The sequence below is a fragment of the Montipora capricornis genome, chromosome 8, assembly GCF_036669925.1.
Source record: "Montipora capricornis isolate CH-2021 chromosome 8, ASM3666992v2, whole genome shotgun sequence".
Lineage (NCBI taxonomy): Eukaryota > Metazoa > Cnidaria > Anthozoa > Scleractinia > Acroporidae > Montipora > Montipora capricornis.
The window spans coordinates 53,026,339-53,051,917 of NC_090890.1; the positions used below are offsets into that span (position 1 = coordinate 53,026,339).

Genomic DNA, 25,579 nt, shown 5'->3' on the forward strand with positions numbered 1-25,579 from the left:
CTTCTCTTAACTCACTCCTTTCAGATATCAATACATTTTTCCAATTGACGATAACATTTTCAGTTATTGCGCTCACATTCTCAGTCAACACCTGCAATCTCCATACACTTCAAAATCCACAAATGTGGCACCATATCATATTCCTTGCAATAATCTATCCAAGCCATTGACATGTTAGTGAGTTGTCTGTGGCAATATTTCAGAATTGCTTTGTCAATCAGTAGTTGATCTTTTGTGCCCCTGTCATCCTTTCTGTTCAGCAACCAGAAGGTCATTTTGAGCCAAATGCACATAAAATTTTCTCTGTCATCATTCCTGTCAGTAGCGTCCCCTTCATAGCAAGCATGCTTTTGGACGGTAATTACTAACCTCTATCCCCTTCTGGCGATCTTTCATCACCAACGCTCTTGTTTTCTTACCATCCACTTTGGTACATTCCCTTGTTTTAAACACTTTTGCAATTGTGACTGCAGCAGTATATGTAATCCAATCAGTTTCTTGAACTAAAACTTCTGTAAACAGTCTAGGCCAGGTGTCTTCCAATTCAGCATCTTCCCAAGGGCCCTTCTGTAATATTCATCTCATTCTGCAGAGGCTTTCTATTCGACTGTTGCTCGACCTCACCTAACCAGGAAGCTTCTTCGTTCGGGGCAATATTGTCTGACCAGATTTTTCTCCAAAATTCAGTTGAGGTATTAGGTCTGGTATTCCTGTCTGTCCATCCTTAACCCCATCCAATTCATTGTTTAGAAGAACCTCTGGTTTGTTGTAAATGGATTGTTTTGATAAAAGTGGAGGCAGTGCTTGTCGTATCTCTTGATCTTCATCCCTCCTGCCCTTATCTTCAACATACCGCTCACACAGAGCGTTCCTCTCTCCATAAGTTGGTAATTTTTTGATCCATTTGCATCTGGTCTCTCTCGCGTAGCTTGATTCTACCTCTTCTGGTTTCCTTGATCTTGCTCTTCCAAAGGGGCTTAGCCTTTATCCTTCCAGTTCTCGTCTTTGACATCTTCCCCAGCATGTCAGGGCTATCATTGGCAGCGGCATCGAGCAAGTCATTGGTTTCATTCATGTTCATTGTTGGTATCATACCTATTGCCTTATTGATCTTATCAACTACTTTAACCTCTTCCTGTCACAGGACTTCAGAGACGGTAACATGTCCCTTCTGTCCAGTCGTATTACCTCCAAAAGTCTTTCCTGCAGGGTTCTAACTTTACAAACGTCCACATCTTCTCCTACTCTTACCCTGCCATCATTTCTCACTGGACAGCTTTCACACTATTTATATCATCATCATCCTCATCTTATCAGTATTATCACAGTAGAAGAAAGGTAGCTACAATGAAATGATCATCGCCTAAATAAGGAGCCACCAAAATTTTTGCTGGCCTCTGTTGCAACCTAATTGGTACCATCAATTTTGTAGGAGTTCAAAAAGCTATAGTCTGGACATATAACAGATTAGCACTCAAACTATTGACTTAGCAATTTATTCATTTATTTATATAATTTGAGTATACAAATAGCGACAGCGAACTACTAACTGATCAATTTGAATTTCCAGCCTTGTTGATTAAAAAAATATATTTAACAATTATTCCATGAGCCCGAGTTGGATATGAAGTGATAAATAATTGTTTTAGTAAATTCTCAAACCGGGTTTTGCCGCCGATTTTTGTTTCCACAATTTTACAAAGCGTCCGGAAAGAGCATCTTGGCGCATTATTTTCCATATGACGTAAAACTTCGACTATTGGCTCATAGTCGGAGTTTTTTAGCCAATCAAAAAGTAAGAAATGCAATAGTCGGAGCTGAAAATTTACCAAATATATATATACAGGTGTTTGAACAAAAGGTCATAGCATCCCCTATAAGGTTCAACCATCTTACCCAGCCCCATAACATTATAAAATATATAACTACAAACCATCCCCTCCCCCTAACCCCCAAAATTTTATCTAATACATTTAAACCCTAAGTGACTGGATAACAGGAAAGCTTAGCAAGAACCTGCATTACCTATATTCACTCTTCTACACTTTAAACAAATAATCTTAAAAGAGCGAATATTAGCCCCATTAAAAACGTGCAAACGCCAAAAGAATAACGATTTAAGCTTTCACTTGAAGGAGCCCAAGGAGTTAGCTATACTAGATATACTAGCTATACTAGATATACTAGTATACTAGATATACTAGATATACTAGATATACTAGACATACTAGATATACTATTACACAAGATAGTAATTCTTTTAAAGAAATAATCACGAAAATGTGTGGCACGAGTTGCATTTGTCTTGAGAACAACTTCGGTACTAGCGCGGCGAGACCACCCCCTTAGAAAAGACCAAAAAAAACCCTCGTAACTTTGCAACTTAATTATGCTATTTCCACCCATCTCTCGTTCTGCCTTATTATAGGGAATTAACTTTCTGCGAAAAAATTCGTGTTAATTTAAGTCATGTTAATTTGTGTTAATATTTTCCGTGCTGTTAATTAAGTAGACTCACTCCAGGCTTTCTTGACACCTAACCAAACAATAGATTTTATTCGTGCACTTTATTTCGCATCATTTTTTCACATTAGTAAATCGTTTTCTGCACTCCAACTGCATTTTCTTCGTGTTTGCTGTCAGGAGAATTGCTCTCGATGTCTGCTTCTTGAATTTCGTCAACATGGGCACTGTGAAGAACGCTTGAAGTGGCCAGATTCGTTTGCTGAACCTTTACGTTTAGGGGCAATTGCATGATGATTGATCGTATTTTGGAGATTTAAAGTTCATGTTAAAATAAATTTGTTCCTGTGCTCAATAATTTTTGGGGGGTGAAGCAGACGCGTCAATTTCCCATTTTTACCCCCTCTTTCGCGTAAATTAGCAAATTTCCCTTCAAATCGCGTTAATTGAAGTTGCTTTAATTTCAAACACGTTAATTAACACAAGTGTTAATTTCCTATAATAAGGTAATCACTCTGTACTAGTACTGATATCACTTTCCATATTATTGTTTCCCTGTCCATTAAAATCGTTTTCTTCATCTCTTGGGCGATCTTTTCAATTAAATCATCCTTTCTGAATATCGTCTGGATCTCACGTATCGCTTCTCGTACGTCTCCACCAAGTGCACTGATTACAACTGGTGTAATATTGATCCTGTAACAGACTCTTCATTCCTCCAATTAGAATGCGAGCTAACAGTTTCTGGTCAGTTTAAGTGTATTTCGAAAGATCTTGAGATTCCAGATGTGTTGGGAGGAATTCTTTGATTGCAGGTGACGTCACAGCGGCCATGTTGGTGGAAGAACAATAGCCAAAAGGTCTTTTGGGAATTTGACTCTATTATTATGCAAAACGTGACCTACATTATTCTATTGTTTTGACACCAACATGGCCGTCTTATCACGTGAGTGCAATCAAAGAATGCAGGCTTCCACAGTCGTTGGGAAAATGCACCCTAATCCTCCAGAACATGCTTAGTCTCTAGGAATCTTGTTCAGGGTCGAGGCTAAGCACAGTTTACACCTGCAGGGTTTGAATACCATCTTCTTGCAGGTTCTTCTGTTCACATTATTATTGAAATAAATGTATTTACACATATATGAAGTGCGGGTTATAGACGAAATGTAGACTGAGGTGAAGCCACTCAGTTGCAGTGAATGGGTTTTGTGCAGTAGGAATGTTAATTTTGTTTATGTTTATGGAAGATGTCTTGCACTCTCAGTAGACAGGTACCCTACTTTCTGACACAGAAGAGATTGGTTAAAAAAGTAACTTCTGTGCTTAGTTGTAATGGTAATTGGTGACACTTGTAAGTCGGTAACATAAGTAAAGGGAGCTGATTCTTCTGACACAGGTGACACTTCTAAGGCCATAAAGGCTGTGTTGGTAAAGGAGGATAACAGCAATGCCAGCAGTCATGAAATTGAAAGTAATCAGCCTGATGAAAAGAACATCTCCAATAATGATAAAAATAAAAATGGCAGTGAAGTTGATTCCAACATTGAGGTTTTGGAGTCTAAGGATGTGGAACCTGTGGTGGCAAAGAAGGTTGATGGCATCACCAGCAGCCAATCAAAGGACAGTAAAGTTCGATCTAGATCAAATCAGTCTGAGGATGGTTTGGTTCCCAACACTGACAATGCTGAAGAAGATGAAGCTGAAAAGGAAAGTGAATCTGACTCTGAGGTAATTAGCGTTGTTAATTTTTGAAACTGTTAAGCCACTGCAGTATCATCTTGCGAGTGTGACACGATGTTTGTTAGCATTGAACCACCTATTTAAAGTCAAGACCCACATATACTCTTTAAAAAACTAAAAAAAAAAGGAAGTTCAAAACAAGTTACTTGACTTTGAAAATGTGGTATTTTTTTCTGGTTGACCTCAGGGGGGATTTTTCATATGTTCTACAGAAGGACAAACCAGGCCTAAGAACGAAACTGGCAAACTGGGTCAAACCTAAAGCAAAGAAGAAGAAAAGGAATAAGGGGAAGGGAAACAAAAAGCAAGGAGCAACACAGTAAGTGTCCTTTCTAGTTGTCATGATTCAGTTCCTCCACTTGGATCAATTGATTTTTGTGATCTGCTGAGTTTTTCTGTTTAAGCATACACATGTCACATTTTGATGACTAGGTTTAATATTTTAAGCAACAAGACGTTGTATTCATTAGTGGCATGTATAGCATGACCTGCTTAATAGCGAAACTATTACGCAAACTTTTATGAACCCATTTTTCTGAATGGAAGCCCCTTTAAAGATGTTAAGGAGTTCACCTACCTTGTACACTACGAGCAGTCCCTCTTTTGCCGCTTAGTTAGTCGAGCGTGAGGAGACGAAAGGCATGAGAAAATAGAGCTACTCAAAGTCTGAGGAAGAGCAAGCGAGAAGAGTGACTACCAACAAAGCGAGGGAGTTTGAATTACGCGTTGCCCTCACAATGCAAAAATATGATTGGCTCACCCTGGAGCATTGACAACAAGTCAGCAACGCATATTCCACACGCTTGTCGACTTGCTTTTTATTTTACAATACCTGACATCTTGCAGCAGCCTCGAAACGGGAACAAATTGAAGGGGTGAAATCGCTCCTTTCAGGGTATTGCTATTCTCCCAACAGGTTTAGGGAAAGCTAAATTTATGAAGTGTTTCCTTTGACAAATGAGGCTTCCAGTGATCTTGCCGCTCAACAGCTTGATCGAAAGACGAACGATGCCAATATGGCATCCATACATGTACATGTATCTCGAGGAGCGTTTCGGTTCATATTGTGTTCTTCTGAGAAGTGTCTATTCGAGGAATTTTAGATTGTATTGAAATCAAAAACACAAAGGCCAAAGATCGAAATAGTAGTAGTGGATGAATCACACACGGTAGAGACTCTGCATTAAAACACTCATTGTTGTTGTTGTATTGAAGCGATGTTTGCCGACTGTGTGCTCAATAATTGCTCAATTCTAACTCTGTCTGAAGTGCAGCTTTCATGAATACAAATCATTACGTTTCTTATTTTTCAGTTAATCCTAGTCACTCGTTCCTCATTTGTCTCTAAATTTTACCGTTGTTGTCTACCTCGCATTTATAAAGGTCGCTTGTTTAATTTTCTTGTGTTGAAATTTGTTTCGTCTGGGGCACTGCTCAAAGAATGACCAAGGAAGACATCATTTCAGCACTTCCACAAAGATTACGGTAATTTGGTTACACTTTGATCATTTTGCAAGTAGACCTTAAATCTGGTTCCATGTTGTAGATTTCAAAGAACATAAGTCCTCAAATACCCTATCAGTTGAATAGCGTTCCAAATTTTGGTGGCACATTTGGCACACTCTCGGTTTGATGCAGATATAATTTTTTTTCGCAAGAAAAACCGATCTCTGTGACCATATCGACCAAATGCCATTTTTCTACCCCCGCTCATTTTATTTCGAACAAATTCTCTATTGAAACTCCATGTGAAATCTCCGAAGTAAGTCGTTACATCTACGCACTTTGCAAAAGTCGTTACAAGATTGCTCCTTTAATGGTCTTCCTTTGATGATTTTTTTAGGTTTTTCACAGAATATACTCCCCGGCGGCACATTTATTTTCCACGGTCGGAAAGGCGCAATTTTTGAAGAGTGCGTATTTGTTACCCAAAATGGATATTTGCTATGGTTGCAGATGCACGATTTCAGACAGTGCATATTTCCTACCCAAAATGGTGTTTTATCTTGGCAAACTAGAATTGACAGCTTTGTCTAGGATTATCAGGTTATAGTCATAGTTAATGGCACCGTTCTCCGCAACAGAACTGTATATATTCCGAAAAAAAATGTTGATATTATGTTGGTCTTTGGGTTGAACTAAGCGCTTAGTAATAACCATTGTAATTTTAACTCTGTTTTTTCATAGGATTGCAGACTGTAGAGTTTGCTTTTAAAGACTATTTACCACAGTACTTCATCGAACGAATATAAATGAGAACTTCATTACTCAATTAATCTTTAAGTTCCCACGATAGAAGGAGGTACTGTTCAAAATGAAGGAATTTCTCTATTTGAGGGAACAAATTCATAGTCAGTTACTTAAATACTATCCAGCATTAAATTCTATCCATAACCAGTCAAGTAGTATCAAATGTACCACACCGGCATCGAAAATCCCCATATACTTGTGGAGTACTGTGTGGAACACCGTTTTCTCTTCATTTATTTTCATAAGAAGACAATGAAATAACAAGATGCAATTTTTGATGCCCCATGAAAAAAATGCCTTTATTTAAAACGGCAAAAGCATAGTATAACAACAAATTTTCAGTACCAAACACATGGTTTGCATGAAACAGAATGAGAATTTTGCGATGAAAGGACTTTTATGCCCATTGTTGTGCCTTTGCGTAAGATATTGTTGTAACGCAATATTGTGTCACGGAAAATCCCTTCCGCGGAAAAGCGCCTTTGTGGATGTGGCATATACCATATTCTGAGAATGGTACCCAATAACAATGACAATTAAGATAATCCATCAAACCTTAATTATGGAGAATTAAAACTTCATATCTTCCGTACATTTCGTGTTTTACGACAAAAAATGTTTACAATTGTTTTCAGAAAATCGTGGACAAAAGTGTTGGGAAGGTAGCATCACTTTAGAGATAACCCCCCCTCCCCCTTATCAATGTTGTATTTTCCACGAAAAAAATGGTGACTTTTCTTCCAACATTGAATATGGGGAAGGGGGCCCACAAGACATGGCTATAGTTAGAATAATCGAATTAGGGGTGAAGCGAAGTGATGTGTGTTCAATTCCCACCCTGGTCAGAGTTTTTCTCTGTCCTTGTGTGGGCCCATTTCCATCAGTAGGGCTAACGCTCACATGGTTCATATGGGATAGAAATCTAGCACTTCACATTACACTCTATTCAGTTAACTCTGTTTAAAACATAAGTGCTACACGGTTAATGTTTGTATAACCGTAGCCTTTCCTTGTACTTTCACTCTTAACACTAGCAAAATATCGGGATCTAAGCGATCTGTTAAGATCACCGTTCGTTTCACATGTACCTCCGCCAATGTCGTTTATCGCATAACCTGTACGTTGTGCAATAATTTATGACCATGCCCTACTCTTTGCGAATAATGTGTGGATTCTTTTATGTCTCACTAGGTTATGAACATTGACGGGTTGTGAGACGGGGCCTACAGTGTATCGTCCTTACATAAAGCTTGACATTGACACCCTATTTATTTCTTTATTCATTAAACTTTTACTGAGTAGACAAAAGGATTGGTCTATACAAAACAATAGTAAAGGTAATAAGAAAAGTAACTACTGGGTAATTATTAAAAGAAAAAAAAGCTCAGTGAAGGACAATCACAGCAGAGCACGCTCCAACAATCCCCTAAAAGATGATAAGAAATAGTAAATAATAACAAAACTAATAATAGAAATGACAATGGTATGATTATACAATATTACAGTAAAAGTCCAGAAAATCTAATATATAAACGTATCACTTAAAATCAGTGATAAGAGCTACATACTACACTGGCTAAAACTAACTAGGTTCCTCACGCCACAATACATGGGACAGAGGGATTTCCAAGTGAGAACATTGTCCTGATCAAAAGTTTGAATAAGAGCTTTTTTGTAGTGACTGAATAGGTCGGCTTTGAAAGAATTAACACTTGGTAATGTTCGAATTAAAGATGGAAGTGAGTTCCATAATTTCACAGTTCGGTCTAAATAACTATGTTGGAAAAGAGCCGTTCTTCAATTTAAAGGCTGATAATCTAAAGAACAACTGTGGCGTGTTGACCTAACTGTAATTCTTGTTGAAATGGTATATGAAATGGTTGAATAAATTCAGAAATTTCAATATTATGGATGCCATTAATAACCTTAAAAAAATACTAGATCTCTAATTTAGTGCCAATATGACACGGGAAGAAGGTTCAATTTGATGAGTCTTTCTTTATAGTGAGTAAGGGCATCCTTGTAGCCTAAAAAGTGTATTTTGTTGCTGGTCGTTGGACTTCTTCAATTGTACGGAGACCACCGATATGCAGCGGTGACCATACTTCACTAGCGCACCGAAGGTGAGATCGCACCAAACCTAGATAGAGAGAACATTTGACTGAAACACGGATGAGATGTTCTGTAAAGAAAGCCTGAAAGTTTGTTAGCTTTAGGCGATAAGGAAGAAATGTGGGAGTTCCATTCAAAGTTGTGGTTAACAGCAATGCCAAGGTCTTTTTGAGTATCAGCCTGTGAGATGACTTAAATCCCAATACGATAGGAACTCTGAAATGGAGTTTTCTTTCGCCTTACCTAGACAAATTCACATTTCCGAGGTTAAAGTTCATGCTAATTAGTAGACCAATCAAACACTTTGTCAATATCCTGCTGAAATTACATCAGCAAAACGATAAGGCATAGTAGAACTAGATAACGCGTTGGGCAGGTCATTTATATACCATAAGGAGGGTGATGGCACCAGAATGCTTCCCTGGGAAACTGCAGAGAGGACAGGCAGCGATGAGGATGTTGCACCCTTAATAAGTACTTTCTGGGTCCTGTTTGTGAGATAAATCTGCAAACCACTGGAACAAGGAGCCATTGATACAGCAACCGCAAGTTTGTGAAAGGAGAAGAGAATGGGAAACCGTGTCAAATGCTTTTGACAAGTCAAGATTAACAATATCGCATTGATGTGAGTTATCCAGGGCCAGACCTATTTTATGAAGAAAACAGAGCATCCGTGTCACTATGGAACGGCCATTCGTGAATCCGTGTAGCCCATAAGATAAAGAACTGCTTTAGTGGTAAATTATTCTGTTGAAAATACATCTCCCGAGTACCTTGGATAGAATACAAAGCAGTGAAATAGGTCTGTAATTTTCGACTTGTCCTCTATCCTCTTTATGGGGTACAGGGATGGTGCAGTGGTGAGAGCACTCGCCTCCCGCCAATGTGGCACGGGTTCGATTCCGAGAATCGGCATCATATGTAGGTTAAATTTGTTGGTTCTCTACTCTGCACCGAGAGGTTTTCTGCAGGTACTCCGGTTTCCCCTGACTCCTCAAAAACCAAGATTTGACTTGATTTGCTTTCATTTTTAATTTCAGTTTACAGTGCCCCCAATTAGTGCTCAAGCGCTAGAACGGATAGACACTTAAATAAAAGTTCCTTTCTTGCGCACAGGTATAACCAATGCCTCTTTCCACAATTTAGGTTGGACGCCTAATGAAAGTGATTTATCAAAAAGCTTAGTGACTAATGAAGCAAGTTCTGAGGCACATTCAACCAGAACACGAGTAGGAAGCCCATCAGGGCCATAGGCTTTGTCGGTATTTAGGCCACGTAACAATAATTCTACTTCAGGAACAGACAGCAAAATAGAGAATAGCGTAGCACGAGAGATCGAATTGGTAGGCATAATATTAGGGGTCCCAAAGGACGACAAAACACTAAAAAAATTCTGATTAAACGCCCCAGCTTGCTGGCTGCTGTTTTGCTGTCTGTAGAATACAGTAGAATTGATCACGATATTTGATAGAGGTTGGTACTGAGGTTACGTTCTTCTTATTTCTGTAATAGGACCAGGATCTTTTCGGGTTCTCCTGTAGTGACGCTTGAAGAGACTTTATATAGTCATTATACTTCCTATTAATCAGAGCCTTACATTCGCGACGTAAAACACAACATTTCACATGAAAGTATACGCTGTTGGTCGTTATGGCTTTGCGTTTGGCATCTCTTTTCTTACGGACCAAATGGATAACTTGACCATCTCTATCCATGGAGAATTGATATCCCTAAGCTTTACGTTTGGTATGTGATCATCAATGATAGATACAAGTCGAGCATGGCAGTTGTTAAAGTCCTGCTCCACGGGAGAGTTGGTAGAAATAAGGTCAGCAAGGTTGGCGCTACGTAAACTTTCTTTCAAGGAGTTAAGATCAGCCCTCTTCAAATTGTCAACATGGCGAGACTGTTTTAGGAAGAGATAGTGCGAAGGTTAACGCTGAAGGTGACTACAGTGTGGTCCATAGGGAATGGTAAATCACTATGACCCATTTTGTCAATGCTGTGGATTGCACGCTCGTTGGAAATGATGAGATCCAAAATATTAGCATTTTTTGTAGGATGCCTGTCCACTTGTGAAAGACAATAGTCTTTAAGAACTTCACAGAAGGAAAATTCAGCGGCCTCGCATAACTCATTCGAGTCAGTCCAGGCAATTGATGGAAAATTGAAGTCCCCCAAAACAAGGAGTCTATATGTTGGACGTTGCAGCTATTTTGCAAAAAAATGTGCTGAAATCGGTGATAAAATTTTGAGGGTTTGTGTTATGCAGACAATAAAATGCCGAAACGATGTCATTCATCCGCCGAGGAAAATCAATAAAATGGTCCAACAGTACAAGTCACAAGTGCAAAGTGCCATTAAAAGGTCGAAACTGGGAAAAATAGAAACCAAGGATGTTCAGTATGCCTATTTTGTTGCAGCCTGGAAAGAAGAAGTAACTCTCATGAAGAATTGGTTGCCCTATGCTGTATCGGCCTGGCACGGTCCGCTCTGATTTGACGAGTTTATGCCTGTTTTACAAATTTCTGAGGCAAGAGTATCAAACTCTCATACCTGAAGTTAGCATAGACACCCTAAATGCGCGTCAGGATCTGATGACTTCATGTCAACCGCACAAAGGAATGAGGTGTTTAAAAGAAAGCTCCAAAAAATATGACGAATACTTTAAGAAGCTTATTTCAAGTGAGCAACTTGAAGATGTACCACGGTGATCAACGTATACCACATCAGAAAAAACAAATCGCGGCACAGAAGGTCGAAGATTGATAAACGGCCAACACACTGCGAGGTGCACAATTGGCTGGTAACTCGTCATCCTATTCAACACGTCATTTTTTAACATACATGAATTTAAGAAGGTCGTATGCTACCCAGGCACAGAAGAAGACTTTGCTCAATGGAGACTGGTTGAAGAGCACAAAATGGCTGAGAATTATAGTGCTGCTCTTGTTTGGGTCTACGATGACTTCTACAAAGTAATGGAGATGTACCTTAGAACTGTGCGAAGCCAGTTCACTGAGTCTGTTCCAGATGTAGAGCAGCTATTTGTTTAACATCGGACTGGAGAACTTTCTAGAGGAAAGATATTGTGACAGTCACTTGCCACAAACATTCATGTCTGCATTCCTTATGAAAAAGAACAGCTTACTGCAAACACAAGCCAACTACTATCGCGTCCATGATAAAGTGTGAGGCACGAATTTAGGTCGCAAAACATGCCAAACATCCCTTAGGCACAGACTGAAGGAGCAGAAACCAAGCCAGCTGCAGTGTGACAAAACATTCGTTGTGTGGACCTTCCCTGACCAACGAAACGCTCGGAAACTCTTTACTACGATCACGCAGCACAGCTAGACTTATAATATTTACAATTAAGAAGTTATTGAAGAAACATCAGCAAAAAATACACGCAACTAATTACTAATGGTCGATAACTACTAGTAAAATAGGACATATTACGATTAAGACGGCCTAAATTTACAAGCTAACGGTGTGCGAAATGTTAGAAAAGAAAGTCAACTAACCAAGATTAAAACTAACTTGCTAACCGTAATTATACGACTTAAGTTACTCTTTAACGTAGTATTTACATTTATGCTGGGAATAGTTTTCCCTACATCTGCCCCCGCCTAAGATAATATGGATGGCAGTTGAGGTGCTCTCCAGTGAATATGTGCTGCAAATTGTGATGGCTTCAAATTATGCTACATGTAATTAGGTTGGTAAATGAAGCTGAAAGATGCAAGGAAAGAATGGTCAAGAACGAACAGCATTTATTTTCAGTTGCCATCAACGGTTATTTGATATGCCATTAATTAAAAAAATAGGTCCGCAATGCGTACGTGTGTGGCTTACGAAATTGAGCTGCTTTGGTATTAAAAGGATGTGGTTTGTTATTGAGTTTCTGTTAGTAGAGCTAATATCTGATTACGGTTAGATAGTTTTCAATATTGTTCCTGTCAATGAATAAAACAAAATAATTAGCCAAAATAATTAGCCATAGACCTGAAATGCTTATTTTCAAGATGAGGGTTATTAGGTAAATTTCCATGTAGGTGTCATTTTGAAGACAGAGGTTGCACATGTAACCAGAGTATTTTAGGAACTGAAAAAATGTCAGCTTCATGTCTTAGAGTTGCCTGAAAGATTCAGTCATGATTCTGTTTATGTAAGGGAAGCATTTTGTATGAATGTTTTTGGCATTTTGTGTACCAGTGCAGGAGCACAAAACTAGAAGCCTGGGGGGTACTTAACAAAGTTTAATACGGGGAGGTTCCGCCCCGAGGTCCAACCCCTTACTCTTTTATATACCATTTTGGCAGAAAAGGTACTCTTTTTATTTACCATTTATTGAAAAAAGGTACCCCTTTCACATACCTACTTTAGGAAGTCTTGTTCTCATTTTCATGTAATGCTTATTAAATAAACTGATACAGCCATGATGGGCGTCTATTCGAAGTATTATAATTGAAGGCCTTCGTGCAAAAAGGGCGTATATCGGTTTTTTGGCTGATTTTTATTTTTAGCATGATCGAGCTAATTTTCGGCAGACAGAATTATTGAAGACGCTTTTAAAAACCTAAATGACCGATTTCACTACCCTTTGATATATACCTCATCTTGTGAAATCCCTACCCTTTTATATACCTGAAGCGTGAAGAAGGTACCCCTTTTGGGCGGAGCCTCCTGTATAGGCCATTATAGGGAGTCCCCCCCCCCCCCCCCACCGACTAGAAGCCACATTGGGAGCTTGATTTGCTTTAAATGTAAGACTAATTTTTGACGATATATACGTGTTAGGTATCACAATGCGGTATTTTCAATAATGAAACACACAAAAATTTAGTTGAGTTAAGTGCCTATGGGGTTGCAAATGGAAAAATTTGGGGAAAAAAGATACATGCATAACAATATCAGAACAGGAACAGTATTTTAATAAATCATATATTGAGTAGTGCTTATTAACATTGTAATGAATTTTAACCCAATAAAATTAACAATTATCTGAAGGTTTTATTTAACAGAAAGTTCAATAGAGATAGAGTGTGCATTTCTTTGGAGTATCTGGATAAGGATCAATGGTGTGCCATGGTGCATCAAAGGAACTGTTTCCTTTGATGAACCATGTGAGTGATCCTGGATCACTGATCATGATCCAGATCACTCCAAAGGAACACACAGTGAGTGTTATCATAATAGATTTCAGGAATAGTAAACAGAAACATACCTCAAAGACAACAGAGTTCAATGTACAGAGAAGTTTATCATGGTATTGTATGACTTTAAATATCAGAATGTTTGAGGTTTTCTTATTATGGAGAGTGTAATTTCATGCCAGTTTGTTTACCAAGTTCAAGCTATGTGGAAACATGAAATGAATAGATGAACTTGACATCATGCAAAGTGCTTACCTACTGCACAAGAAGGTCGAAAACAAACATTGTGAGCAAGTGAACTTTGTTTATGACTTTGTGTTAGTGCACAGAAGAGGACCTATGAGACTTGCTTCACTCTGAATTGCTGGAAAAGAATGAACGTCTGGCACCAATCAAAATTCAGAATGACTATTTTCGGAACTGACCTGTCAAAACAGTACTTTTAGGGGGTCTACACATGTGATTTAAAGTCTGGGTCTGTGAGGATGCCTGATGATTATGTAATTGATATGAAGTAGCTTTAAGTATAAACGTAACAAACACAAATTCCTTTGAACTGTCTTCATAAAAATTCAACAAAGTGTAAGCTAAATTAATTCAAGACAGTGTACTTTGGTGTTTTAATTAAGCACAAGTAAATTTTTTCAAAAGACAAATGCCATGAGGTCAAAGGTTGTATGTAGTTTGAAGTCTTTGAAAAATTTACAAGTGCTTATCACATTAGAAATCATGTTATTACTAAGTCATAATGTAAACATGGAAGATGCACATAATTTCACAGTAACTCAACAAATTGACAGTAGGTAAATTTGGCAGTAGGGACTAAATGAAGTGTCTGCCATCAAAATTTTTGCTTTAGCTGAAATGTTAAATATGAGGAATGTAATTTTGTTAATGTTTATATCAAAATACATTAAAATATCCAAGGGTTTTTTTATTTCATTTTGTTCAGCCACTGTGTATAAATGAGGACAATCTACTTTTTGTAAATCTGATCGGTTTTGAGTGATATACTCTTGGTGAGCCAAGGTTACATTTGTATTAGAGTTGTTGCTTTTGCACTAGTGATAGAGAAAATGGCACCTAGCTGTTTAAAGGCAATCACAAGAGTGTAATTTTTTCATGTATATCAGTATTACGATGAATTAATTAAAACCCAAGAAGTAACTGAAAAGGAGTTCTAGTCTACCACATAAAGGTCTAGTAGACATGTATTATTACTAAGTATAAACATAAATGCTTGTCTGAAGTATAATTTATGAGGGGAATTTGGAAGACTTCTGACGTTATAGGAAGTCATGAAATGTTAAGGTCTTGGTCAAAATATAATACTAATCACCTTCTAGGTTCCTATTCATTTTCAATTAAAAGGAAATCCCTTTGTTTGTCAGTTTTAATGTATTAGTTCCCCAAAGTTTGGAATCAATCACAATAGACATTTAGCACGAAGGTTTTAATTTCATGTGAAGGGAGCCCATATTCTCAAGTGCAGACAACAGCAGTGTTGATTTTCAAATGGCAACTAAAAGGTTTCTGTTCACCCACTGGCTATGAATTATATTTAAGCACGTACTAAAAAGACCGTTTAGGGGTTTTTATTTCCGAGCATGTGGTATGAACAGAACTTGAGGATAAAAAGTGTTGAGGTAAGGTAAATGGCTTGCGTGAAACGTGACCGTAGTGTTTGGGCATGTGACTTTGAGCGGTTCCGAAGGATGCATTGAAAACTTTGGTGCTAATATGTCATTAATGTTGCGCGACTTATCAGCAAAAAAAAAAAATTCAAAGAAAGGCAAGTTAATATTAACCAAAGCAACAGCTTAAGTGTTTACTTTTCAAAAATACTAAAGTTCTGAATGATTCTCGAGACGCTGTTGTAAGTGACACTTACGGAATCAATGTCGAGGATCATTTCGGCCAGGCCACTTTCGGACGTTGCCCCAAGATCAGGGAAAACTTGCTTCAGGACATCTTCAAACGCAGTTAGCTGAACTTGCTCTTCTCCAGACTGAACAACCAGTCTTGCACAAAGTTGCCTTTGACACTTTTCCGTCTTCATGTGTTCTACGGAGTGCACACTGTTGATGGATACACCCGTCAGAACTGTAGTTGTACTCTTGTTGCTATCTGGCATCCCATGCGTCAGGGGGATTTCGTTCAGCTGAGCCTGGTGAGAAACTTCTGTGAAAAGAGAACCTGGGGTCGAGCTCAACTTCTTCACTCCATTCCAGGTTTTGACTTGCAGAGGAGCGATTTGGTAAACTTTTCCTACCTGTACCGCTTGAATGAATTCTGCCCACAGACTGACAGTTATCGTTCCTGTGGTATCTCCAAAAATAGCGTCTGCCACTCTGAGGTTTTTTGTTCCAACAAGGGTAGAATCAGCTTGGTGTAGTAGTTTTCCTGCGAAGGTAACCAAGTCGCCGTTGTTTGACGATCGCTTAATTCCGTCAACGGTGAGGTTTGGGTATGACTTTGCCGTAGGTGGCTGGAACTGAAATTTATATTCAGTAGGAAGAGGTTGGCTTATATTAGTCATGTCATTTATGACAAGTTTTGCTCCGTCTTCCGTGAAGGTAAACCTTTGCAACTTGATTGGTGTGCGGCTAGTCTGATTGTCGTTAAGCAAGGGTCGCTTGTTCTTTGAATAGCAAAGCGCTTCCTTTGTAGTGTCTTCAGTCTGCAAAAGCAGGGTGCTGTAGTCCATTGTGTTCTGTTTGTTTCGTCTTGGCGGGGATGATTGATGGACGTAAGCGATCATGGAAGTGTTGTTCTTTTGCGGTGATGCAAACTGGTTGACATTGCCAGAGCTACTAGAGGGCAGACTCCTGGGGCTACCGGTATTTCTTGTTGACGTCTGACTAAGGGAGACACTCTCAGAGAGGTCTTGCGATTGCTTTTTAGGATTTTTCACTTTCGGCGGCATGTCTCTAATACCTACGTGGATCGACAGAGACTCACCTCACAAATTTGGCGTTGGAATGAAAGGGCGTTGGTTTCAATCAACCAATCAATGGTTAATACAGAGAAAAAGCTTACCACCGAGGAAACAGGGTTCCTAGCTCTGTTTGAAAATTGGGTGTTTTGATTGGTGCTTTTCGATCCAAAGTGCGAGGAAGGTCGAGGATTGCTTTAGGACACGCAAAATTTTTGCATGGCTATGTCCCAAGTGAACTCTAAAACGATGAATCCGTATAATTTTATGGGATAAAGAGAATGTACTACGGGCAAACCATTTGAGTTTTGAAGAGAGGCCGGATTGGGGGGGGGGGGGCGGACATTGGTAGTTGTTTCAAGTAAAAAAAATTTGGGGGCACAGAAAATTTGGCTTGAATTTTTTAATTAAAATACAGTGGCTTTTATTTCTTAACATGAAATATTTTCTGCTCTGATCAGTCTGGAGGAATGTTTTTTTTTGTCGTCTTCTGTTGAAAATCAAATTGTCCACCTCTTGGGGTAATGCGAAAGTAGAGAATGATCAAATACAATGCAAATAGGTCCACAGTGGTTTGCGGAATTTTCAGGAAATGAACAAGAGAGGGTTCTTCCTCCTTGCAAGGGGTTTCATCTAATAGCTGGTTGACAGCTCGTCTCCAATTAACAAATTGACGTTAGTTTTTGATGCATCTGTCGTATTATTGATCATGAATTCCGTCATAAGTAGCTGAATGTCCAGAAGGTGATTGCCAAGTGGATGTGGAGATTACTTGACAATGTTATGATGTTATGATGAAAAGATCCACTCCGCTATCGCCTTGTGGACCTATAGGTACTTTCACAATGTAATGAAGAAATTCATGATCCATAAAAGGACATGCACGGAAAAAGGATGTTGATTTGTTTTTTACAAAAACAAATTGTGAAATTGTCTGCTGTTGCTTGTTGACACTTGGCATATAAATTCATGCATCTGTCTATTTATTTACAATGAAAATTAGTTAATGAGCGTGCAAGAATTGCTCCAGTTATTGTAAAAAGTTAAATTGAATTTTATTTCACAATGCAGTCAGTAACTTCAGTGTCACAAAATTCAAGCTGATAGGGCATTCTTGTCATAAATGAGCTATTTATGAAAGATGTTGGAGAGTGCATCACAAAGTGTTAATATATGTGTATAATTAATTTGATGTGACTAGTTTTTGGTGTTACATATCTTGGGAAAGAGAAGTTCACATACCTCACCCAGTTGGTAGTTATGTTTCTACCGCATATAGATGTATATATACAACATAGATTTTAAAATGTTGGTGAGGATGAGTATTAAATGCAGTGTAGGTGTGGAAAAAATACATTTTTCACAAATTAGAATAAATGTACGTATGTACATATGTGTCTTTCGTAAGAGCACAGATTAAAGTGATCAAAGTATGACTTTGTTGTTGAAGTAACATGCACTGTGTAGTATGTGGTTTTGCTGTGGTTACTTGACAGAAGTGATTTAATGTAATCTTGAGAGATTGTTCAGTGAGCTCTATTCTTCATCTGAGGAGAACTGCGAGACACTGTTGTTGTCATGTATACATGTCGTCTGTAAATGATGTCTCCATGGAGTCTGTTGGAAGAATAAGGGGGAAAAGGAATATTAATTCTGAAATCACAATGGTACTACAATGATAGTCCTATGATAAAGAGGTCAAATAAACAGATTTAGTAAGAGTTAGTAACAAGCAGTGATAGGTTTCTTGGGTGGGGAGGGAGGGGGGGGGGGGGGGGCAATGGTTAGGGGTCATATTAACAAGTTAAGAAGTGAATAGAATACTAACCTGTTGATACTGGATGACGACTCTCTTCATAAGCCAGTTCTTGCTGGCTATCAAAATGAAAGAATAGTTTGTTTATTTTGTTATTATTGTGAAACTTATTGCTATTATTACTATTACTGGTGATGTTTAATTAAATCAAAGCAATCTTGTCATTCATGTCACCTGTTTCAAAATCAAATACAAATGTATACATGTATGTTCGCTAATTTTCATAATATTGACAGTGGTATACAATGTGCAGACTTTCCCTGTGACAATGCTTCTATCTGACTGAGTTTATTACCATTCTTTGTATCACTACAGTGTATCAATTTCTCTTTTTTGTCATTAATTGTCTGAATTTATATCAAACAACAATCAGTTAATAGCATTATGAAATGAGGCCCATACTGCTTTATGATCTGTGAAGTAAGTCTCTAAAACACCTGCTTGTATATTTAAATGAGATACGTTTGTAAATATGTGATCAATTAATGTTCTATTGTCAGTTGTATATGTTGAAATCAACTGTTTGTAACATTTGTCTCTAACAAGTAAGTTCCACAAAGGTTGCCTGTCTGCCTCAATAAGCCAATTTACATTGAAGTCTCCAATAATAATGATGTTCTCTGTTGAAATAGTATCTAACACTTCAGAGACTGCTTGACAAAGTTGCCTTATGGAATTTTGGGAGAGCGATACATACCCAAGACTGTACAGTTCTCACAAATTGTGACTTTAATCACAGTTATTTCAATACCATATACATTGTGACAGTAGGGATATCCAGGACAATATGGGATTTTGCTGTAAACAGCTGTACCACCAAAAGGTCTTGATCCAAGACTATGTGGATTATCATTTCGAAAGAGACTGTAACCAACTATGTTATATTTATCACAAGGATCCTGGGAACTAAATCTTGTTTCTCCAAAAACATTGATATCAGAACTTGAGTAGTTTAAGTCTTTACGTATGTCTTGTATGTGTCTATGCAGTGACCTTGTATTTAGGTAACAGATTTTTAGTATTGAACCTGTTATGTCATAAAGTGGTGATATACAAAGCTTAAGTTTGGCAGTCGTTCTTAATCGTTCCATTTCTTTTGTAACAGTGGCATGGATAGCAATTTTGTCTTCACAGAGATCAGTTATATATAAGCCTTCAAAGGTGGTAACTCTACTTAGTGCAACATAGTGTACATGTGGAATGGTTCTCTTAGTACTTAAGTTGACAACAATTTTAGTTTCAGTATCCCCCTGTGATCTATGAACTGTTTTTGCTGCTGCAGGGCGTAATGGGAACTGTTTTCTAACAACTTGAGCTGCTTTGTTTCTACCAACAAAAAATTGTATGGTAACTGGTTTTACTGGGGTCCACGCATGGTCAATTCCTTGGGTATATAGATGTCTATTCTCATTTCTAGTTTTTTGACCAACATCTAAGTGATCAAACTGTACCCAAACTATGCCCGAGGGTCTACTTTGTTGGTTTACTTGGACAAATTTGACAATATTCCCAGCACCATTGGTCATGCCATCTTTAGTTCGTATATTCATTACAAGCTCGGTTCTTTCACCTTCAGCAAGGCAGAGGTTCAATATCAACTGCTTAGTTTTTCTTGGGTCATTTGGAATTTGTCTTAATATTTTTGTTCGAAGCTCAGGAGAGCTAGCTCCAATAACACTATCTAGTGCTGTAATTGTGTATTTGTTTCGTACAGCTGCATTGTGTACTTTTGCATTAAATTCATCTACCTTTGCATTTTGTATAAATAGGTGGGGTGCATTAATTGGGTTGTTTGTGTCTTCTTGCACAACTCTTTCTTTCAATTTTACAATGTCACTTGCTGTGTGTTTACCTTCGCGTAACCTATTGAGAAGTTCTGCAAACAACTTGCTATCTCTTTGCCGCATAATGTCAGTGAGTTCAAACATTGAAAAGTGCTTTTGCCATAGACTTGGAGCAAGAACTGTGTAATCTGAATTTTGGAGGTCTTTGAATATGTAGCCATCCATTACTGGCTCTAACTGGAACAAATCACCAATGGCAATAATACTAACACCGCCAAAATCATCTTTGCAACCCTTAATATCTTTTAGCCTATTGTTGAGCTGTATGGTAAACATACTGTTTCCCACCATTGAAATTTCATCCAAGAATATCAATTTGACACCTCCAACGTGAGTTCTTAAGGTGTTTAGTCTACCTGAGTCAAGATGATTGTAATTTTTCAATGACTGATTGGCAGGAACAGCAAATGTACTGTGAATAGTATTGCCTTTAATGTTGTAAGCAGCTTTCCCAGTTGGACCTAATAGTAAGACCTTAATTTGATGAAAATCATCCCCAGCTCTTGTGTTATAATACTTAAGGGCCGCCTGATACAATGCCATTCTGCCTACACTAAACCCGAGACATTCAATGTGAAATAGTTTATTAAGGATGAGCCAGTCAGTCATCTAGAGCACACTACATATACATATCGTTATACAGTCTTTACAAAGATAGACGTAGACATAATGGGCATGAAAAGCGAAAAAAGGTGTGCCACGCCAGATACGAAAAACCACTAAAAAACCACCCTTTAGATGAGGCCAAAAAATCTGTGGAAACGTATTCCCCATCTAATGCTGTGGCACCGGACCTCGGGGAAGAGGTAAACAGAGTAAACCATAAAATATGTGATATAAAATTAAAGCAAGTGAACCTAAGACTGACTGACGTAGAATGATTAATATTTCCCACCAAAACCTTTAAATAGTCCCCAAAATCCCTAAACAATACCCGAGCCTCTACATCGTGCCGTCAGAATAGCAATTTCTGACTGAACGTCAGAAATACCATATTCTGCCTACACTAAACCCGAGACATTCAATGTGAAATAGTTTATTAAGGATGAGCCAGTCAGTCATCTAGAGCACACTACATATAGAGAAACAAAGAAAGGGAAAGCGAAAACTAGATACCCAACATTTTTGAGACGGTTAATCTGGATTCTAGGTTGTCATCTACATATCCATTCTTGGCGGAAGCTGTTTCGAGTCCATCGGCCGTGCCCTTGAAAAAGTCAATCATTAATCCCTACGTTGGCGGCCGCAAATGCGCCCCCTGCCCTCAATTAATGAGTACCAGAACGGGAAATATCCGGGACGATGTCTTTAAAGGAAGCTTTAAAGTGATCTCTTATCGTTGAATAACTAAGTGGTTTGTTAAACCAATACTAGCTTATGCCCAGTACGGGATTTAAGTAACGGTCTAAAAATGTAATTATCGTGCTCAAGAGAATCTTGTTTAACCCTAGCAAGATATCTGCTCAACATCTTTACTGGACAAGTGTCCGAATTTGAGCCTTTGGCAATAACTACTTCGTTACCCTTTCTGAGTTGATCTATCTTGCTTTTGACAACATTGATGGCCACGTAATTGTCATGGAAACAGATGTCTAGTACTTTAGATGGAGAGCCTCCTCGATCCTAAAAAATCCTGTATAAGCTAACAAAAATATACACAAGTTTCCTAAATCGAGCAGATTTTCTAAATTTGAACGATTGACAAGGCTCTCAGTGATCATATCTGCGGAAATGGGCTCTTTCTTATTGACTACTCGAGTTCCATGAATAATAGGACTATGTTGAAGGTACAAGGCGACATGTTCCGTTTTTGCTGGAAGTTCTTGAATTCCATCCTTTGATCGGAACTTTCTCCGATAGGCATCTGTGGTGCCTGCAGCCTTGGATGCCACAACTGACGACTGGAGCCTTGAGGCCAATTGCCTAAGAGAAGGATCCTTTAACTTGGCCAGGTCCGCCCACACTCCCTCGCAGAAAATTTCTATAAAAACAGTCATGAAAGGGGAGAGAACAAGACGAAAAGTGAAAAGTACAAATCAGTACATTTGATAACGCATCACTTACAGTATTTAATAGACGGATACGGTCGAGCGAACGCTTTCGAATGCACCGTCAGAAGAGGTTCGAGTATGCCATGCATAAATCTAACCCCATCGGGGGTGTTTGTTACATAGGACTACAGAATCATTATACACAGACTAGCGCCGCCAAGGCAAGACCCAGCCAAACTTCTCACCAGCCCAACGTAAGGGCCAGCACCGCTGAGGGCGTGCTTAACAAAACACTGTCTCACATTTAATCTCTTCGTTAACGACCTCCAATGTAGGAGCCAACACCACCGGGAGGTGCATTTAACAAATCAGTCTGAGACAGAATGTGAAAAATGTCCGCCCCCAGTGGGCTATCAAATCTCTTAACAGTCAGTCTCCAACAATTAAAACTCTATTTACTGGCCTCCAATGTAGGAGCCAACACCGCCGAGGGGTGCATTCAACAAATCAGTCTGAGACAGAATGTGAAAAATGTCCGCCCCTCAGTGGGCTATCACGTCTCTTAACAGTCATTCTCCGACAATTAAAACTCTATTTACTGGCCTCCAATGTAGCAGCCAACACCGCCAGGGGGTGCATTCAACAAATCAGTTTGAACAGATTGATCCGACCTTCCTATACCTTCTGTATCTTACAGTTTTCGTCATTTTTCCGTAGACATCACACCCAATGTGGTCAATATGCGCTTACCAGCACCTGTGGCAGAGCGATTTGAGCAACCTATCTCCAATTCTGTAGCATTAACGGTAGATGACGCTAGAGCTATACTATTGGGCCCTAACCCAAACAAATAGTACAGTGATCAGAGGGTGTTGAGCAGAATCCCCTCGGAGGTCGACCCTTAAGTACCCGATAATCAATTCGAAGGGCTACTGAACGAGATTTGAACGCCTTAGTGCCAAACAACCTATTTCTGGCCTTTCCTGGCACAAACAAATCTGGTCTGCTGGGGAGAAGAACCCATGCGTGGATGAACGAATTAAAGTGCACGCCATCTTCGCATAATAAGGTCCAAAAATAGGCGGACTTCCACATAGGAACGATCAGAGTTCCGAAAGCCTTGCAGTCTCGCATGTGCCTTAAGCTCTACCAATGAAGGTCACTGGGGGTACGAGCCAATTGTTCTCTAAGGCCCAGTCTTGGGAAAATGCATCTACCGCTTCCGAACCTGGTTGTAGAAACCTCGAATTACACCTGGGTAGCTTCGCATTATAACTACAAGCGAATCTGTCTACGGAATGCGAACCCCAAAGCGCGTCTAGCCGCACGAAGACATCATCATAGACCGAATAATCGTCGTAATCGGTAATCCTACTTAGGCGATCAGCTGCAAGAATTCCGATCGCGTGGAATCCAGTCCACATCCAACTGAATTTCCCTATGTTTAAAATGGAAGAAGAAGATATCCAATGCAAGCTCATGTAATTCTTTAATCATACTTCCGACCCGAATCACCCTAACAACGTTTTGATTGACTGTGTACCAGCGCAACCTGTGACCTGCAATATTAGGGACAAATGCTTCGAGCGATAGCTTTATTGTAGCAAGCTGCCGACAGGTGGAGGACTTTTGTGACTCTTCTAGCGACTAATTTGTGTGAAACACGAGGCCAGAGTCCTGAATAAAAGCCGCGCAACCCGTGGATGAGGTATCAGAAAACACTAATTTCGAAGGAATAAACAGAGACGCCCAAAACACAACAGCATTTAAAACTCTCAGATTGTTTTTCCAGAACAAGAGCTCTTCTTTCCCTTGGATGCTGAGAAAAACTCTGGAATTCCACGAGCATCGAGAATTTATGATAATGTACAGATATCTGGTCATAATTTGTGTCACGCTGCCACAACTTGCTGAGAAGGAAATTATTTGGCCAGCAGTAGATGCTAACAGCCTGACATAAACAAGATCCGATAATTGCAAATTAGCACATATTTGTTCAAGCTCAAAACTGAGTTGGCATGAATTAACCCTGTTTGTGTATCGCTGGTGTAGCCGATCCACGAAAACAGTGTCTTGGACTCCCAATCTGAGATTTCGGGATTGACCGAAAAACCACACTGAGCAAGATCAGATTGGACTTTGGCACTATTAGCCAATGCCTTTTTTGGATGTGCCACCCGCTCCGAACCGTCGTCGACGAAAATTGCTATCGGAATCCCATGCGATCTCCAATGGGTTTCCAAGGGCCTAAATAGTTTTGCATTTGTGAAAATGAAAGGGGCGCTAGAAAGGCCGAATGGAAGGACGGTGTACTGAAAATATCTTGCATGCCCCGTACAGAGGTCCCGCGAGAATGCCAAATACTTGCGATGCTCAACAAAGATATCCACATTGGTGGTAACCGGATTTCAAATCGAACGAAAAGACAAAACAGTTCCTCGAAAATATGTCCTTAATGGTATGCAAATCTTCGCACTTAAATTTTGCTTGAAAACATGAAGATAAATGTGCCTTAAATTCTTCCCGGTGTTTTGCACAGAAACCGACAACGGATTTATTATTTCGGGTGCAGTATCGAGTTCTTCAACGGGCTTATCATGTAGGAGTCCTAAAACAGCTTCAGTGACAACGTCAGATTCTTTGCGAGCAGAAGCATTATTTCTAAATTTACAAGGAGGTAGTGTGGTGATGAATGGGATTTTATAACCGTCATTGATAATATCCAACACGAATTGAGGGGCACCGATAGACCGCCAATAATTTACGGATTTAATTAGCCTTCCCTTGACCGAAGGGAGCGAAGAGACATTACCATCGTCATCTGACAGAAAATCAAAGTTTTTTCTGTCCTGTTCACCCACACAGAGCTCATGTTCAGCATCGAGCGGTACACATATACAAGGAAATTGTAACTTACGTTCTTCCTCTTGCTCTAGTCACCTGTCATTAGACTTACTATACCCTTTGCTGTGGAGCCACGTTGTGGCCACTCCGACCTCCAATGCCCAAACTTGCCGCAAGCAAAGCAGTGTCCAGGTCTGAGAGAAAAGTCTGCGGGACGCTGAAACATTGACGATTGATTTCCCCACGGAGAAAAGGAAATGGAAGGACCGAAGTTTTGCTTTGTGGACCAATGCGAGAATTTGCTGTAAAGCTTGATGTGCGAGTAACCAAAGACTGAGTCTTAAACGGCTTTCTTTCGGCGGCACGAGACTTAAACGCTTTCTCTGCTCTTTCCTCGGCGTGCCGGATCCTTTTAGCGTCCTGCT

At 39.3% G+C, this 25,579-nt stretch overlaps 1 protein-coding gene and 1 pseudogene across 1 annotated transcript in view; one reads left to right on the forward strand and one right to left on the reverse strand.

The window, feature by feature from the left end:
• Nucleotides 1-25,579, forward strand: part of LOC138059777 (E3 ubiquitin-protein ligase rnf213-alpha-like) — a 212,574-nt gene that overhangs the window by 28,179 nt on the left and 158,816 nt on the right. Inside the window, 2 exon segments of the mRNA XM_068905393.1 lie at nt 3,860-4,191; nt 4,416-4,522. Of these exon segments, the coding sequence (XP_068761494.1) occupies nt 3,860-4,191; nt 4,416-4,522 (439 nt within the window).
• Nucleotides 18,845-20,862, reverse strand: LOC138059778 (uncharacterized; annotated as a pseudogene).